Raw genomic sequence first — 16333 nt, forward strand, 5'->3', positions numbered from 1 at the left:
TAAAATGTTGTGGTTAGTGGTTTGTTTTTTAACCAAAAATTTTTGGTTGCTTATGTACATAAAGCACTTTGCCATCATTAAAGCACTATTTGTCAAACTATCGTTATTGTTATAATAGTATATCAAAAAGGTCGGTCTACAAAATCACAACAATAATTACTAAACTTGGATTGGAGACTTCTCAAGGTACTCTTTCTCAAGAAGAATCATTTAGGTTTGTTTTTTTTTAAAGGACTAATTTATATTGTAAAACACAGGTTATATACCCTACTTTTAAAAGGAAAAGGGTAGGTTAGAAAAGCAAATTTTTTTTGTAACAAATCTAGTAGTTTTCTACCCAGTAAAATCATAATAAAAACAGTGATGTCTGAATTGAAGAATCTGGTGGTGCCTATTCTAAAAACAGTACTAGCCCAGGATTGAAAATTTTAAGTCAATAAACTGATTTTGTTGTATATTAAATCAGTTTTAGACACACTTAGGAATAAAATGTTCTTTTGTAAACCATGGTAACTAAAACTTTATGAGGGTGGGGCTCAAATACAGTTTAGCAGGTAACATACACCTCTTTTTAATAATTTGGTTTCAAACTTTCTCTTTTAGTTTGACTACAATCCACAATTTGCAGATTGGTCAAAAGAAACAAGAGGTGCTCCATTAATTAGTGTCAAACCGCTAGATAACTGGTTATTGATTTATACCCGAAGAAATTATGAGGCTGCCAATTCACTAATACAAAACCTATTTAAAGTTACACCCGCCATGGGCATACAAATGAAAAAGGCAATAATGTAAGTACAGTTTTAAATAAATTCCAATTTTTCCTCATATTCTGGATGTTCACTTTTAGTACACTGTGCACTAAATTTAAACCTTAAAGGTCATTTTGCAGAAATTGTTATCTTTGAATGAGACTGAAGAATAGTAAACGAAAATAATTGATTAAACTGTTGAGATTAAAAATGGGTAACGATCTTAAACTATGTCTAATAGTAGGCATTTTCTATAATATTTTGAATTATGTGTTTAGGAAGGCATTCTCTAATGTTAGCAATTTGAAGAAATAATAGAAAACCTGTTTCAGATATGTTTGAAAAATGGGAAATATTATATTGATGTTTAAGAATTTTGCTTCCTAAAGGCCCCAGGAAAAAAAAAACATTTTGAGTACCATAATACTGAAAGATTAATAACTTGTTACAAAAACTGAACTTCATGTTCCCTTTTCCCTTAAAACAAATGAATATCAATTATAAGCAGCATGTGTTAAACCAATCTGTTGATTTTTTGTGGCAGTTCTTATATGTAAGCATTAAAATAAGTATGTAAAGATTGTATAAATTATATAGGTTATATAAATGCATGTTATGATTATTATTTCAGTTAGAAATGCAGCTAACAGCTCAAAGAATCCAAGCAGGCAGCAGAGGGTGGGTGAAGGCGTCTTTATTCATATGCGAAGATGAATGTGCCAGAGAGTACACTGAAATGAGGTCTGGCACCTTGATTTATACACATTACAGTTCCCTTTTATATATAGCATTACAGAAACAACTAATCATAGCATATTGTACCAACATACATGGTAACTGTAATGAGCTATCAGATTGTATTAGTCGACCAATCAGACTGCCCTGTTAACAACCAATCAGATTGCACCAGTTGACCAATGAGATTGGGACACTAGGCCTTAACCTTATTCTGGGCAAGAATGTCAATTTCTCACTGGAACAGTGCTGTGTGAATATACATAACCATACATAATGTAAGTCGGGGTTTGAACATCAGGGGCATGTGGGGATCACCTTGGGTACCTTAAGGTGAACTCTCAGCTTAGCTTGGCTCCCATAAAACACAGACCCCGCTCCAAGCCCTTCTCAGGCCTAAGTCCTAGGGGCCTTGGCTCCTCAGATTCCTGTGTGCCAGGTGGCCCCCTAATGGGAAGCTCAGGCAACAAGATTGTGGGGCTTGAAACTAGAGTCACTCTCAATTTTTAGGGCTCTGAAAAGAGTCCAAATAGGGTATTTTCTCTCAATTTCTATGCATATTCTTTAATCTTCTAATGACAAATGTGAAAGAATGGCTGTCTGGTGAGTATGAAACTGAACTGACAATGTTTGGGTCATTGAAAGAAGGCTTAACTATGTTAAATTGGGTGAAAGGAAAAACATTAGATCCAGATACTTGTAATTTTGTGTAATTCTTGTATAAAACAGATGAAACATTTTGACAGTTGTTGGAAGTTAGTATGAATGTGGACAGGCTGGTACTCAGAAGTTCCTTATTTCTAACTGCAGGCTTATTTAGAATATGAGGAATGTGATGCTTTGAATTCAGTTGTAGCATTTAAAGTATTTGTTATTAGAAAATATCTCTATTATGCTTTATTTCTAAGGCAATTTATTTTTAAAGAAACTTCTCATATTTTAGCAGCATTTGTCTTTGGACCCAGATAGATGGCACAATGGATAGAGAACCCAGCCTGTAATTAGGAAGACCTGAATTCAAATCTAGCCTAAGACATTTATCAATTAACTTTTGTTTGCCTCAGTTTCCTCAATTTTAAAATGGGATGATAATAGGCTTAGGGATTGGAGCCAAGATGGCAGACTAAAGGCAGTAACTTCTCGGATCTTTCCATGATCATGAAAAAAACAAAAAACCCTCCAAATAATGTCATAAGACAATTCCTGGAGCAGCAGAACCCACAAAAGGACAACGTGAGATCATTTTTCAGCCAAAGACGGCTTAGCAGGTCGGCGGGAAAGGTGGGAGTGGAGTCCAGCCCTGTGGTCATGCAGATACAGATCCAGACCCAGAGAAACAGACCCCTGACTGAAGCTTTTGAATCGGCTGCAGTGGCAGCTTCTTCTGAAACTTAAGCTCACAGTCTGGTGAAAGGGCTGGTCGGTTGTCTGGGGGGAGATTACAGGGGTCTCTGCTGGCACTGAGGAGGAACTCAGTTGTTTTGCCCATGCTGATAATCAGGAAGCAATCTAGAGAGGTGGGAATCCAGGTGGGGGAGGGGTGCAGACTCAACAGAGCTAGCAACCATAGGGAAACAAGTTTTTTTGTTTCTGGTTAAAGAGCAAGTAGGCCTGGGGTTATTTACAGACCAGAGTACAGGCCAGGCAAGTGCAGAACATGGTGCCTCTCCTTAAATCGTACCACCTGGGACCCCCTGAACCTTGGGACAGTGTGGAACAGTGTGGGAAGCAGTGCCCCACTTTAAGAAGGAGTTAAAAGTCAAGATACAGTCTAGCAAAATGAACAGAAAGAAAAAGATGCGGACCATAGAAAGTTTCTTTGGTGACAAGGAAGATCAAAATACTACCTCAGAAGTAAATAACAAAGTCAAAGCTCCTACAAAAAAATATGAATTGGTCTCTGGCAATAGAAGTGCTCAAAAAGGACTTTGAAGATAAAGTAAGAGAGGTAGAGGAAAAAAATGGAAAGAGAAATGAGAGTGATGCCGGAAAGTAATGAAAAAAAGTCAACGGCTGAAAAGCCAAATGGAAAAGCTCTCTGAAGAAAATAATTGCTTAAGAATTAGGATTGATGTACACAGTATCAACAACATTGTGTATTGATCAACTGTGATAGACTTGATTCTTCTCAGCAAGATAGTTCCAAAGGAATCATGATGGAAAATGCTCTCCAAATCCAGAAAAAAAGAACTGTTGAATCTGGATGCAGATCGAACCATACTATTTCCATTGTTTTTGTTGTTTTTCTTTTTTGAGGGTTTTCCTTTTTGCTCTGATTCTTCTTTCACAGCATGACTAATGCAGAAATATGTTTAATGTGATTGTATATGCATAACCTATATCAGATTACTTGCTGTCTTGGAGGGGGGGAGGGGAGGGAGAAAAATTTGAAACAAGAAATCTTATAAAAACAAATGTGGAAAACTATCTTTACATATAACTGGAAAATAATAAAATGCTTTTAAGACTGGAAAAAAAGAATTAGGATTGAACAAATGGAAGCTAATGACTTTATGAGAAATCAAGACACAATAAAATGGAATAATAATAACACCTAAGCTCCCACTTACTGTAAGGATCAAATGAGATTATCATAAAGTGCTTAGTACAGAGCCTGGCACATAGTAAGTGCTGTATAAATGTTAGCTATTATTATTGTTAAAGTTTGGGTTTGTGTCCTTAATGTATTTTTTAATTCTTCTTTTCAAATTTTGGTTTCATGGATAATTTCTCATTATGTAAAATCTTAAGTTAATGTGATTTATATGAATTCTACCCTCCCTACAATTATGCAGATCTTTAATTTTTGCTGCCTTCTGAATGTAAACTAATTCTCTTCCTAGGATTGAAGTAGATGATAGAACTGAAGCCTATCTTAGAGTCTTGCAGCAAAAGGTTACATCAGATACTCAGATTGTAAGTAGCTCATTGATATACAGGCATTTTCTAATTGAATAAGTTCTGTTGAAAAGTTTAAGATCTAACTATTTAGAACTTGGAATGCATTCCCACCCCCACCCCCCTTCAGAAAAGTGCTTTGTAATCTGGGATAAGGTTCCCAAACTAGTTGAGAAAAGCCTTTTTTTTTTTTTTAAAGTGAGGCAATTGGGGTTAAGTGACTTGCCCAGGGTCACACAGCTAGTAAGTGTTAAGTGTCTGAGGCCTGATTTGAACTCAGGTACTCCTGACTCCAGGGCTGGTGCTCTATCCACTGTGCCACCTACCCGCCCCGAGAAAAGCCTATTTAACTTGGTACTATCCTATATTCTTAAAGGGCTAAGAGCAAAGGACTCTACAGAACATGCTAATATTTATTTGGAATGCCATTACTTATGCTAGTCCCTCTTTGTCTCATATTCCACCCTCATTCCATCTTCTTAAATTTTCCCATTCAAATTTAATAATAAGCCTTAACTCCTTCATAAACACATGTCATCAAACTTCTCTTAACTCAATATATCAATATATTCTCAGTTCAACTGTATTTACAGTATGTACTCCATCTACTTAGGACTCATCAGTTTGTTTCCTAGATATTAGCCTTGTCTGTCTCCAACTAGATTATTACCTCCCCACCTTCTATGGATTACTAGAATGTATAGTGTTTTTAGAGTGAAAATCAAGAGTTGGAAGGAACCTTAAAGGCAGTTTCCTTTTATGTTATAAGCTCCTTTGATAGCATGGTCTGTTGTCATCCTACCTAGTGCCTTGAAAATAGAAAGCACCTAAATTACTTCAAGAATGTATCAAATTTAGTACATTGTTTAATTGTGGAGATTACTTCTAGGTCTAAATCTATGACTTAATTTTCTTTTCTGCTTGTTTTGTAATACATATGCTAGTGAGAGCAAAGAAAGAAATACTTGTTCATTGACTTTTATTACTTTAACTTAGTGATCCCTGAGAAAATTGTACAAGTACTGCATTGATGTCTATGCTTTCTCAAGTGCCTTTTGGTCAGTGGGCAATGTAGTATGTTGAGATGATGCAAACAACCCTTAGATAAAAATGAACTTTGGATGGGTCATAAAGGAATAGAGATAGTGTTCTTTCTAGGTCCTTTATTCCCATAATCACATGCCACCCTCAAGTTGTTATTGCTATATTTAGCTGAGAATTGTGAAGTGGTAGAAAGGGGTAGGATTGGAACCAATTTCCCCAATCTGTAAAAAGAAACCTAAACAAACATTTGCAAGTAGCTGTTATGAGCTAAGTGGCAGGAGAGAAAAAAGGTTAAGAAATAGGTCCCTCTTCCAAGAATGCTCACTGTTGAGTGAGGTAGGGGAGATCTGACAGAAATAACTAGGATAGGAAACTATACATAAACGTGAAAGGAGGTCTAAACAACATGGTAAGTGAGCATCATTACTGGGACAAGGAAGTGTGGGGCATGAAGATGGAATGGAGAGGAAGCAAATGACCTGTGCTTTAGTAGGTAGGATGTTAAAATGAGGTAGAGAAGTACATTTATTGCCAGCTATGAGGAACAGTGTGATCAAAAGGAGGAAGAAGCAACTTAAGATCCAGTTTGCCTAGATTATTGTGAAAATATTTTATTAACTACTTTCCTAATTTGGGTTTTTTTTGACTCACTGTGGATGTTTGACTGGCTGGCTATCTGACTGCTATTAACTTAGTATGGGCCATTTAAAAATTTCTCCACACTGCTCCCAAATTGATAAGCAAAAGATTAAGAAGCCTCTAAAGTAAATAATCAGAGTTTATTTATAAAAATCAATGTAAAAGATAAGAGTAAAGAAATGCAAATTATACTACCTGTCTGCTTTTAATATAATAAGGGCCTTTGCTGCCTCTTGCCTTAGGATATGCTCCAGCTTTCTCCAACTTTCACTCTTTTTCTCCTTCACTCCAGCTTCCCTATGCTTTCACTGCTCAGCTGCTTTCTTCTAACTGCAAGCCCCTTTCACTTTGTTGACCCCGTACTGTCGCACTGAACCCCTGTGTTTCTCTCTCCCAGACCTCTCCTCCCGTTCTCCTACTGCTCGGGTGTCCTCCAGCCTCCTTACTCTTAGCTTTTTCTCTGTCTCTGTCAGCCCTTCTCTTTACATAGCCTCAGTCTCCTTAGCATCCTTGTAGCAGCCCCCTTTCTGTCCGTTCCTCCCTTACTGTCTTCTTAATCTTCCAGCCTCCACCTTCACTGTCTTCTCCCCTGTATATATGTTCCTTCTCTCCCCTCAAACCTTGGGTTCTCTGTGCCCCCGCACATGCCCAGCTAATCCGCCTGTTGCAGTAGGGCTGTGCCCAGCGGGACTCAAAGGGCCCATGCCCCCTGCTGCATGCCTGGTACCTCTGCACGGGCTATGCTGGGGCCTGGCAGGACAAGCCTGGGATCTCTGGGGCAGCTCCCCTCAGGGCATAGGGAGCTGGGGCTTCTTTTTTTTTTCCCCCAGCCATCTGACCTGGCATCCTGAAAAGCCCATAGAGCTTTTTTGGCTCAGCTGAAGTGGAAGGGGAGGGGCACCAGCCCCTCACACAGAAAAAACCCTGAGGGTCTAAGGCTTTTTAATCTCAGCCCAAAGGGCAGGGTCCCCAAATCAAAATAAATTTCCACATTATCAAAGTATGTCAGTAGGGAAAATCACATTTATCTTACTCTAGGTTGTGTTAAATAGCATTCAGACTTCCTGTATGATTGCTTGAGAACTGCTTTTTTTTTTTCTCCAACTGAATTTCATTTGAACATCCACAGTATTTATATTCTGCATGTAGCCAATGAGTCTGGAGGCAGGAAGACTCATCTTTGTGACTCCAAATCTGGCTTCAGACACTTACTAGCTAGTCTAGGCAAGTCACTTGACCTGGTTTGCCTCAGTTTCCTCATATGTAAAATGAGCTGGAAAAGAAAATGGCAAACCACTCTAGTATTTTTGACAAGGAAACCCCAATTGGGGTCATAAAGAGTTGGACGTGTCTGAACGATGACTGAACAACAACAAAGTTTTTATTGATATCATTTTAAAATACAATCATAATTTCCTAAAGTATTCTCTCTCCTAGAAAGCCATTCCATGAAGACATTTTACACAAAAAAGAAAAAAAAGGGACAATAAGTATATCAAGAAAGTGTTGAAAATATGTGCAATGTACCACACTATTGCAAGTGGGTGGGTGGGTGGGTGGGTATGGCATTTTCTCTTTCAAGATATTTTTGCTGTTATCATCGATATTTGAAATAGAAATTTCATGAGAATTGAGAATTTTATATACCAAAGTCATCAGTCTAATATGTATTTAAATAATTTGTGCAGAGAAAAAGTTAAGCTGAAATTCTTATACTTTTGGTTATTTTTCTGTGTTTTTTCCCCTAAGGTAGTTTGTCTGTTGTCTAGTAATAGGAAAGACAAGTATGATGCTATAAAAAAATACTTATGTACAGACTGTCCTACTCCAAGTCAGTGTGTAATAGCAAGAACCTTAGGCAAACAACAAACTGTAATGGCCATCGCTACAAAGATTGCCCTTCAGATGAATTGCAAGATGGGAGGAGAACTTTGGAGAGTTGATATGCCTGTAAGTTTAGTTTTACTTTACTCTTCTTGTTTTTGATATATTTAATTTGTATGGGTTAACAATAAAAGTTTTACAATGGCTCTAAGCTACTTCCGTATGGCAGTTAGAGTGGATGTTAATTTGAAGTAGAAATCAAAGTAAAGTAAGTCATAAATAAAGGACTCAGGTAAAACTTCTCTATTGCATTTGACAATTTAACATAGTAGTCAATTTTGATTACTCATGTAAACATAGAAATGACTAAATATGAGAGGAAAACTAAATTAGGAATTAGAATTAGTAATATTTGTGGTATTAATTTTAAAAATGCATCTCCTTGATTTTGCTAAAATATTTCTGCTGATATCATTTCCTAACATAGCCTTCTGACCCCATAATATCTCTTTATGGACAAGATTGGTTATTATTAATTTTTTTATCATTTGGTTTTGCATCTCCTTGATTTAAATTGTTATACTTGAAACTTATATGACTGAATTTGCTTTTTTTCCTTTAAGCTAAAGCTAGCAATGATTATTGGTATTGATTGTTACCACGACACTACAGCTGGGCGGAGGTCAATTGCAGGATTTGTTGCTAGTATCAATGAAGGAATGACACGGTAAGGAAGGTTTGATGTAGAATAGCTTGAGTAATTTTATAAATAAAAGCCACAGCTGTGACAAATGCAAAGAGACCAAACAACTCAGTGAAGAAGGGAGGATGAGTTAGTGGAGTAGTATTCTTTTCTGTGGCTAATTTCTCTCTGATCCCATGGCTATTTAGTTTAGTGAACTCTCTCACACTGAAATCATCATCTAAAGGAACCAGAGTAGAGTGATAGCTATTGGACTTTAAAAGCTAAGGAGAAGCAATAAGTGTCACTGGTCTATAGAACGATACAGAAGACTTGGTGGCTAGGGTCTAGGTTAGAAGAGCTGGGAACTGTATAAATAGTCATTTTTCTTTTGGAAGGGCAATAAGGGATTCTCTAGTTGTCTGATGGCCAAATTTTATTTTCTAAAAATACATTTTATAGATATTTTTAAAAATATCACCTATTTTTCTAACTGGGCCTCTCATCTTTCCCACCTTATACAGAGCCATTCCTTATAATAAAGAATAACAAAAGGAAGGAAAAAAGTTCCACAAAACAAACCAACCTATCAAAGAAGTCTTATAGGTAATATCCCTCACCTAGAGTATACCCCCCTTCTGCAAAGGAGCAGGGTGGGGCATCTCATATTTCTTCTTTGAGACTAAACTTAATAATTTATAAATTAATTCCACAACATATGGTTTGTTTTGTTGTTCTTTACATTTACACTATTGTAGTCATTGGGTATACAGTTTTCCTAATACTGCTCACTTCAATTAGTGTCAGTTCTCCTTATCTTTTCTCTGTTTTCACCATTCCTCATATTGTACAGTAATATTCCATTATATTTATGTATCACACTTTGGTTAGCTCTTCTCCTACTGATGGGTATTTACTTTCTAACTCTGGAATCTCTGGGTCAAATTATTTGAATATTTTAGTCATTTTCTTTGGATAATTATAAATTATTTTCCAGAATGGTTACACCAATTCACAGTTCTACTTAAAAGGCATTAATGTAGCTGTCTTTTTAAAACTACTCCCAAGATTTACTATCTCCTGTTGTTTTGATTTGCCTTTCTTAAATAGTCTGCAGTGCTTCTTTTGAGAACTGTCTGTTCATATCCTTCGCCAAAACTTATTTGTAAGATTTAATAATAGAATATAGACTGTTTTAAGTTCTTTTATAGAGAGGACGGTTATTTCTTTATCTGAGGTTTGTAAAAAAAGAAAACTTGGAAACCTTTCTGGGCAAAGACATCAACCTATTAAGAGAAACAAAGATGGGGTCTACAGGCTGCCCAGTATGGTCGGAGACCCTCAGTGACAGTATTCACAGTTATTTATAGTTCTCTTGACTCGTGTTTGGTACAAGTGGGCTAGTTATGAGGTAAATGGTCAGTATCCTTTTACTCAAATAGGCTGTTGGCTCAAGCAGGCTGGAATTTTTCAATGTGCGGCTTATGCCTTAGTTTGTTACAGTAGATATGGTAAGATCTTACAGTAAAGTTGCTCATTACCTTTGGTGTTACAGTAAATCACATGTATATTTCTTAGGGTATTATAATAAACCCTTATATATAATATGCTAGGTATACCTTTTTACCCAGTATATCTTAATATAAAGATGATTGCAGTTATGTTCCTAAGATTGACTAAGCACAGGTATTTACCTGGGACTACATATTAGTTTTTGTTGTACACAGACTTTTATCCAGGAATATATTTTTCCCCCATATTAGTCATGTTGTAAAAGAAAACAGACAAAAAACTTAAAAGAAAAATAAAGTTTAAAAAGTATGCTTCAGGGGCAGCTAGGTGGTGCAGTGGATAGAGCACCAGCTTAGGAGTAAGGAGGACCTGATTTCAAATTGGGCCTCAGACACTTGACATTTACTAACTGATGATCCTGGGCAAGTCACTTAACACCCCCCCCCCAAAAAAAAAATGTATGCTTCAATCTGTATTCAGACACCATCAATTGGTGGGGGTGCGGGTGGATCAGTGAGTGTTAAATGATTTTCCCAGGGTTACACATCTAGCAAGTGTCAAGTGTCTGAGGCCCAATTTGAAATGAGGTACTCCTGAATCCAAGGGCTGGTGCTTTATCAATATTGCTTTTACTTTGTACACAGTACATTTCACTTTGCATCAGCTCATGCAAGTCTTTCCAGTTTGTTTTTTTTTGAGAGCATCCTGCTCTTTTCTTATAGCACAGTAGTATTCCATCATAATCATATACCACAATTTGTTCAGCCATTCCCCGATTGATAGCCATCCCCTTAATTTCCAATTCTTTGCTACCAGAAAGGAGTTGGTATAAATCTTTTTACCTATAGTCCATTTTCCTTTTTGTTTTTTTAATCTCTTTTTGGATACAGACCTAGGTCAAATAGTATGCACGGTTTTATAGCCCTTGGAGCATAGATGATATCTAGGCTCTTCTTTTGATCATGGATTTCAGGTAGTCCAATAATTTTTTTAAAATAAAAGTATTTTATTATTTTCCAGTTACATGTAGAAAGTTTTCAATATTTGTTTATATAAGATTTCCAATTTCAAATTTTTCTCCTTCCCCCCTCCCCTAGACAGCCGGCAATCTGATATAGGTTATATATACATAACAACATTAAACCTATTTCTGCATTAGTCATGTTATATGAGAAGAATCAGAGGAAAAAGGAAAAACCTCAAAACAGAAAACCAACAGCACCAAAACCAAAAGAAATGGTATGGTCCAATCAGTACCCATATTCCAAAGTTCCTTTTTTTTTTCTTCTGGATTTGGAGAGCCTTTTCCATCATGAGTCCTTTGGAACTTTCTTGTACTGTTGGATTGGTGAGAAGAATCTAGTCTATCACAGTTGATCAACACATAATGTTGATGATACTGTGTATAATGTTCTTCTGGTTCTGCTCATCTCATTCATCATCAGTTCATGCAAGTCCTTCCAGGTTTCTCTGAACTCCTCCTGCTCATCATTTCTTATAGCACAATAGAATTCCATTACATACATATACCACAACTTGTTCAGCCATTCCCCAATTGATGGACATCCCCATAATTTCCAATTCCTTGTCAGTAGTCCAATAATTTTAAAATTATCTCTCCTGAATCTTTTTTTCCAGGTCAGTTTTTTCCAATGAGATGTTTCATATTGTCTCCTATTTTTTCATTTTTTTTGTTTTGTTTTACTATCCCTTGATTTCTCATAAAGTCATTAGCTTCCATTTGCTCACTTCTAATTTTTAAGGAATTATTTCCTTTAGCAAACTTTTGTACCTTCTTTTCTATTTGGCCAATTTGCCTTTTCAAGCTGTTGACTTTTTTTCATTATTTTCTTGCATCACTCTCATTTCTCTTCCCAATTTTTCCTCTTCCTCTCTTACTTTATTTTCAGAGTACAATATTTTTCTTTTGGAATCTTTGGATATAGGAACTTTGACTTTATTTTCTTCTAAGGGTGTGTTTTGATCTTCCTTGTCACCACAGTAACTTTCAGTGGTCAGAATTTTTTTTCTGTTTGCTCATTTTCCTAGCTTATTTCTTGACATTTAACTGTTTGTTAAAGTAGGGCTCTGCTTTCAGGGTGGAGGATGCAATGTGTTCCAGGCTTCAGGGGTTTTGTGCAGCTGTTTTCAGAGATACTTCTAGGGAACCTATAAGTTTTCGGTTCTTCCAGGGTGACATGATCCAAGGAGAAGTATGTTTGGCACTCTCTTATGTCCTGGAACTATGAAGGTCCATACTCCATTGTAGCCACAAGCTCTGGTGTGTCAGTACTCCTCTTCCTGGAACTGCCATCTAGGACTGTGACCTGTATGGGCAGAGCAACAGAATTCTGCCTCAGTGATAGCAAAGAGAACCCTGCAATCCCCTTCTGATTAGTTGTTCAACCTCACCTTACAGTCTGTGGGCTGAGAACTCCAGAAGCAGCCCCTGCCATTGTAAATTTAGTGGCTCCGAAGACCTGTTCCTGTTTTGCTAGGGTCTGGTTTGTGCCAGCATGGCCTGTGCCTCATTCTCACCTGGGTGTGACAGACCTTTTCTGCTAGTCTTCTGAGTTTTTGGCTGGAAAAGTATTTCCCCCTTTCCTTTTGTGGGTTCTGCTACTCCAGTAATTGTCTTATGACACTATTTAAAGGTATTTGGAGGGGTTTGGGGAGAACTCAGGCAAGTTGCTGCCTTTTCTCCACCATCTTGGCTCCACCTATTGAAGTATTTTGAGTGGAAAAAATGGCATGATTTAGAGCAATGTGTTCAGAAGACTAATTTGACCAGCAGTATGATGGGTGGATTATTGGGTATATGAAGTCATGTGAAAATGGGAGCTTTAATAGAATGGTGACAGACTAAAGAAGGAATGATTTTTTAAATCATAAAAGTATTTTATTATTTTCCAGTTACATGTAGAGATAGTTTTCAACATTTTGTTTTTATAAGATTTCTAGTTCCAAATTTTTCTCCCTCCCTCCTTTCCCTCCCCAAGACAGCAAGCAATCTGATATAGGTACAATCAACATATAAGAAGGAATTATTCTGAGAAAGATTGAGATTCAGGAGTTGCAAAATGTTCATTAGGTCCTCAGGATAGCCCACAATTACCTGAAAGGGAGCTAAGTTTAAACTAGCATTTATTTACTACTTTAGTATGTCATGCTTTTTTAATAAAGCCTTTATTTGTTAGAAGGAATGGTTTTAGTAGATTAAAATCACTCTTCTAAGGTATTAGGGAGAATTTGCAAAGAGAACAAAGTACATTCAGCATATTAGTTTACTCTATTGCTTTATTATGTGCAGTGATGATTTGGTTGGTGCTTTTACTGATCTCCAACAGAAAACATAAATGAAAAAAATTTTTATGGTTTCTTAGGAGCTAGGGCATGTAGATCCTTGTCAACCAGCCTCCTTTGACTAATAAGTTTTAATATCTAATATGTACTTCCTCACTTTAGCTTTTTAAAATTCCTAGACAGTGCTGAGGCTCAGTTCAGGTGTTATCCCTTCAACTACACCATTCCTTATTTTCACTGCTCCCTTGTCCTCCAGATCTAGGCATTATTGCTCTCTCCCTTCTAAAATTACTTTGACATACCCATCTATCTTCCCAGTAGAACTGTAGCTTGAGGATAAGTAGTGTTTCGTTTTTCTGTTTTCTAAGTCCAGAGCATGGTGCCTTTCATATGTTAAACTTTGAATAAACCTGTTGAATTAAGTAGTAAAAAAGTGTCCTTCAGTGGAACTATGATGATATCATTGTATAGATTCCCTCCACTAACAGATTACTGCCTATAAGTTACCTCACAGGAGAACCATTCAATAGGCAGAGCTCTTCATTTAGATTTCATGACATTGTAAGGATGCCTCTGGAGACTATTCATTTGTTATCTATAGGACTGCCTCATCTTTTCCACCAGCAATATATTTCTGACATCTTTACCCAACATGGCCTATGTTGTCCTTATTTATGATGTTTCTTCTTGTTCATACCCAGCGGTGATATGACTCATGACAGTGGCATTTTTTCAACTTTTTTGAGGAAGATTATAAAATTTTATCATATTTGCCCTTATAATACCATTAGCAGAATACTGATTTTATAAAACATGATCCTTTGTTCCGTAGAGAAGCTTGGAGGTCATTAAAAGAATCATACAGTTTACTAATGGCAATCCAGTCTACTTCTTGTTTGGTTATGGGTCCAGCTCACAGCTCACTGTCCATTTGCAGTGGTTCTCCAAGATTATGTGTGTGTGTGTGTGTGTGTGTGAGAGAGAGAGAGAGAGAGAGAGAGAGAGAGAGAGAGAGAGAGAGAGAGAGAGAGAGAGAGAGAGAGATGGGCTCTATGATGTAAAGAGATTGATGACAGTTTGCCAGAATTTTTTATTTGGAAGGATTACATTTAGCACAAATGCAATATATGTGATATTTTGGCTCTAAACTTTTTTAAAGTACAGTTTTCAGACATTAATAGTTTTTATTTTTTCTGAAAAGCTGGTTTTCTCGCTGTGTCTTTCAAGATAGAGGGCAAGAACTAGTAGATGGGCTCAAGGTATGCCTACAAGGTAAGGAGCTGATTAACATCTTACTTTGGCTCTTAAACTTAAAGGAAACTATATTTAAAAGCAACATCATTGAAAAAATATTGAGCCAGAATTTATCATAAATGAAACTACTTTTCAGGCTTTTGTTCTTTTAAAAACTTTGTTGATTTTCTTTCAGCTGCCTTGAGGGCCTGGAATAGCTATAATGAATATATGCCTAGTCGAATTGTTGTATATCGGGATGGTGTAGGTGATGGCCAACTGAAAACCTTGGTTAACTATGAAGTACCACAGTTCTTGGACTGCCTAAAATCTGTTGGTAAAGGTTACAAGTAAGTAAACGCAATATAAAATGGCTTTCTATGATATTCTCATGATCTTCTAAAACTTTTCTAACTATAGGTGAAAAAGGAAGTATGGTAAGCATGGACTTAAATTGATGGTAGGAAGGAAGGAATATTTTTTCCCTTTCTCATTTTATCTTAAAGCAGAGTAGGAATGATAGAGTAAAACTCAAATCCTTAAGCAGATTTTGCTTTATCTCATGCTCCAGTGTTCAGGAGACTTGTTTTGGTTAGAGCTGCTGCCTTGAAAGAATGCAGACAACCAGGAAAAGTAATATCTATCACCATTCCTATTCTTACTATTCCTATTTTTCTTTCTTTGGAATTCTACCTATTTTTTCCCCTTGAACTTATGCTATACCACTGAGTTAGATACTAATTAGATACTTCTGCCTAAATTTTTATGATTAATAACCCCAGTATTTCTTTTCTTTTTGTCCTTTTTTACTCACCATCCCTAAATGGTAAGCTCCTTGAGTGCAGGGACTGAGCCTCATACTTTTTCTTTAAGTGTCTAGCCATTAACTTGTGCCTAATAAAAATTCTTATATGGTTGAAAATCCCAGAAAATATTTGTACAAGGATTTTACAAGCAAAATTGACAATTTCTGTTTTGCATTTATATATCTTTTAAAAGGATAAGTAAGGTAATTGTTATATGGGCAAGATTTAGACATTACCTTTATTTTATTCAGCCTTTAGTTAAAGAGTTGATCTAATAGCTGAAAAGTACACTGCAGCCGTAAGACTATAAGGTATTAGATCATTTTTTCCTCTGTAAAATGAAATATGACACTTACTTTCCACATTAGGAAATTTTAAGTTTTTTATTCTGTTTTTCAAGTCTATGGCCAACTAAAAGTATTATCACCTCCCTCATACACACACATACATACATGCATGCACGCATACACATTCGTGTGCCGTTGATAAATATGGACTTTCGGTAAGCAGTTTTTCTTTTTGCTGTTGATTCCCTATCTTCCAGCTGATAGTAAAGCAAACTGTTTTTTCAACTCCAACATTACATACTCTCTTCTCCTTTTTTAAAACATTGTCTGCGTTCTTTAGTAGTTTCAAGAGTAAAATCTTAGAAAAGTAGAAAGCCAAGTAGGTCATATCTTTTAGACCTCCCCCTCTTTTTAAAATTGGGTCATACAAATAATATTTTATCTGTCCATTAACTACTTGGGAAACCTAGTAAGTACAGAACATATGTCAATGTCAGCAATATCTTCTGCCTTATTTCACTAGCTCTCTTGATCCTGTTAGTTCACCTAAGCACCTGGAGTAATAAGCTTAGTTCCTTTAGCTTTAGGTCACATAGGAGGAAGAGTATCCCATCCCCA

General features: G+C 36.5%; 1 protein-coding gene across 1 annotated transcript in view; it reads left to right on the plus strand.

Moving 5' to 3' along the window:
• The window catches only part of LOC122734771 (piwi-like protein 1), a 55840-nt gene that overhangs the window by 33097 nt on the left and 6410 nt on the right, over positions 1-16333 (plus strand). The window contains exons 13-18 of the mRNA XM_043975850.1: positions 604-791; positions 4331-4403; positions 7818-8018; positions 8516-8619; positions 14591-14661; positions 14819-14972. Coding sequence (XP_043831785.1) covers positions 604-791; positions 4331-4403; positions 7818-8018; positions 8516-8619; positions 14591-14661; positions 14819-14972 — 791 coding nt within the window. The remainder of the gene's footprint in view (positions 1-603; positions 792-4330; positions 4404-7817; positions 8019-8515; positions 8620-14590; positions 14662-14818; positions 14973-16333) is intronic.

This window comes from Dromiciops gliroides, chromosome 1 (genome assembly GCF_019393635.1).
Source record: "Dromiciops gliroides isolate mDroGli1 chromosome 1, mDroGli1.pri, whole genome shotgun sequence".
Lineage (NCBI taxonomy): Eukaryota > Metazoa > Chordata > Mammalia > Microbiotheria > Microbiotheriidae > Dromiciops > Dromiciops gliroides.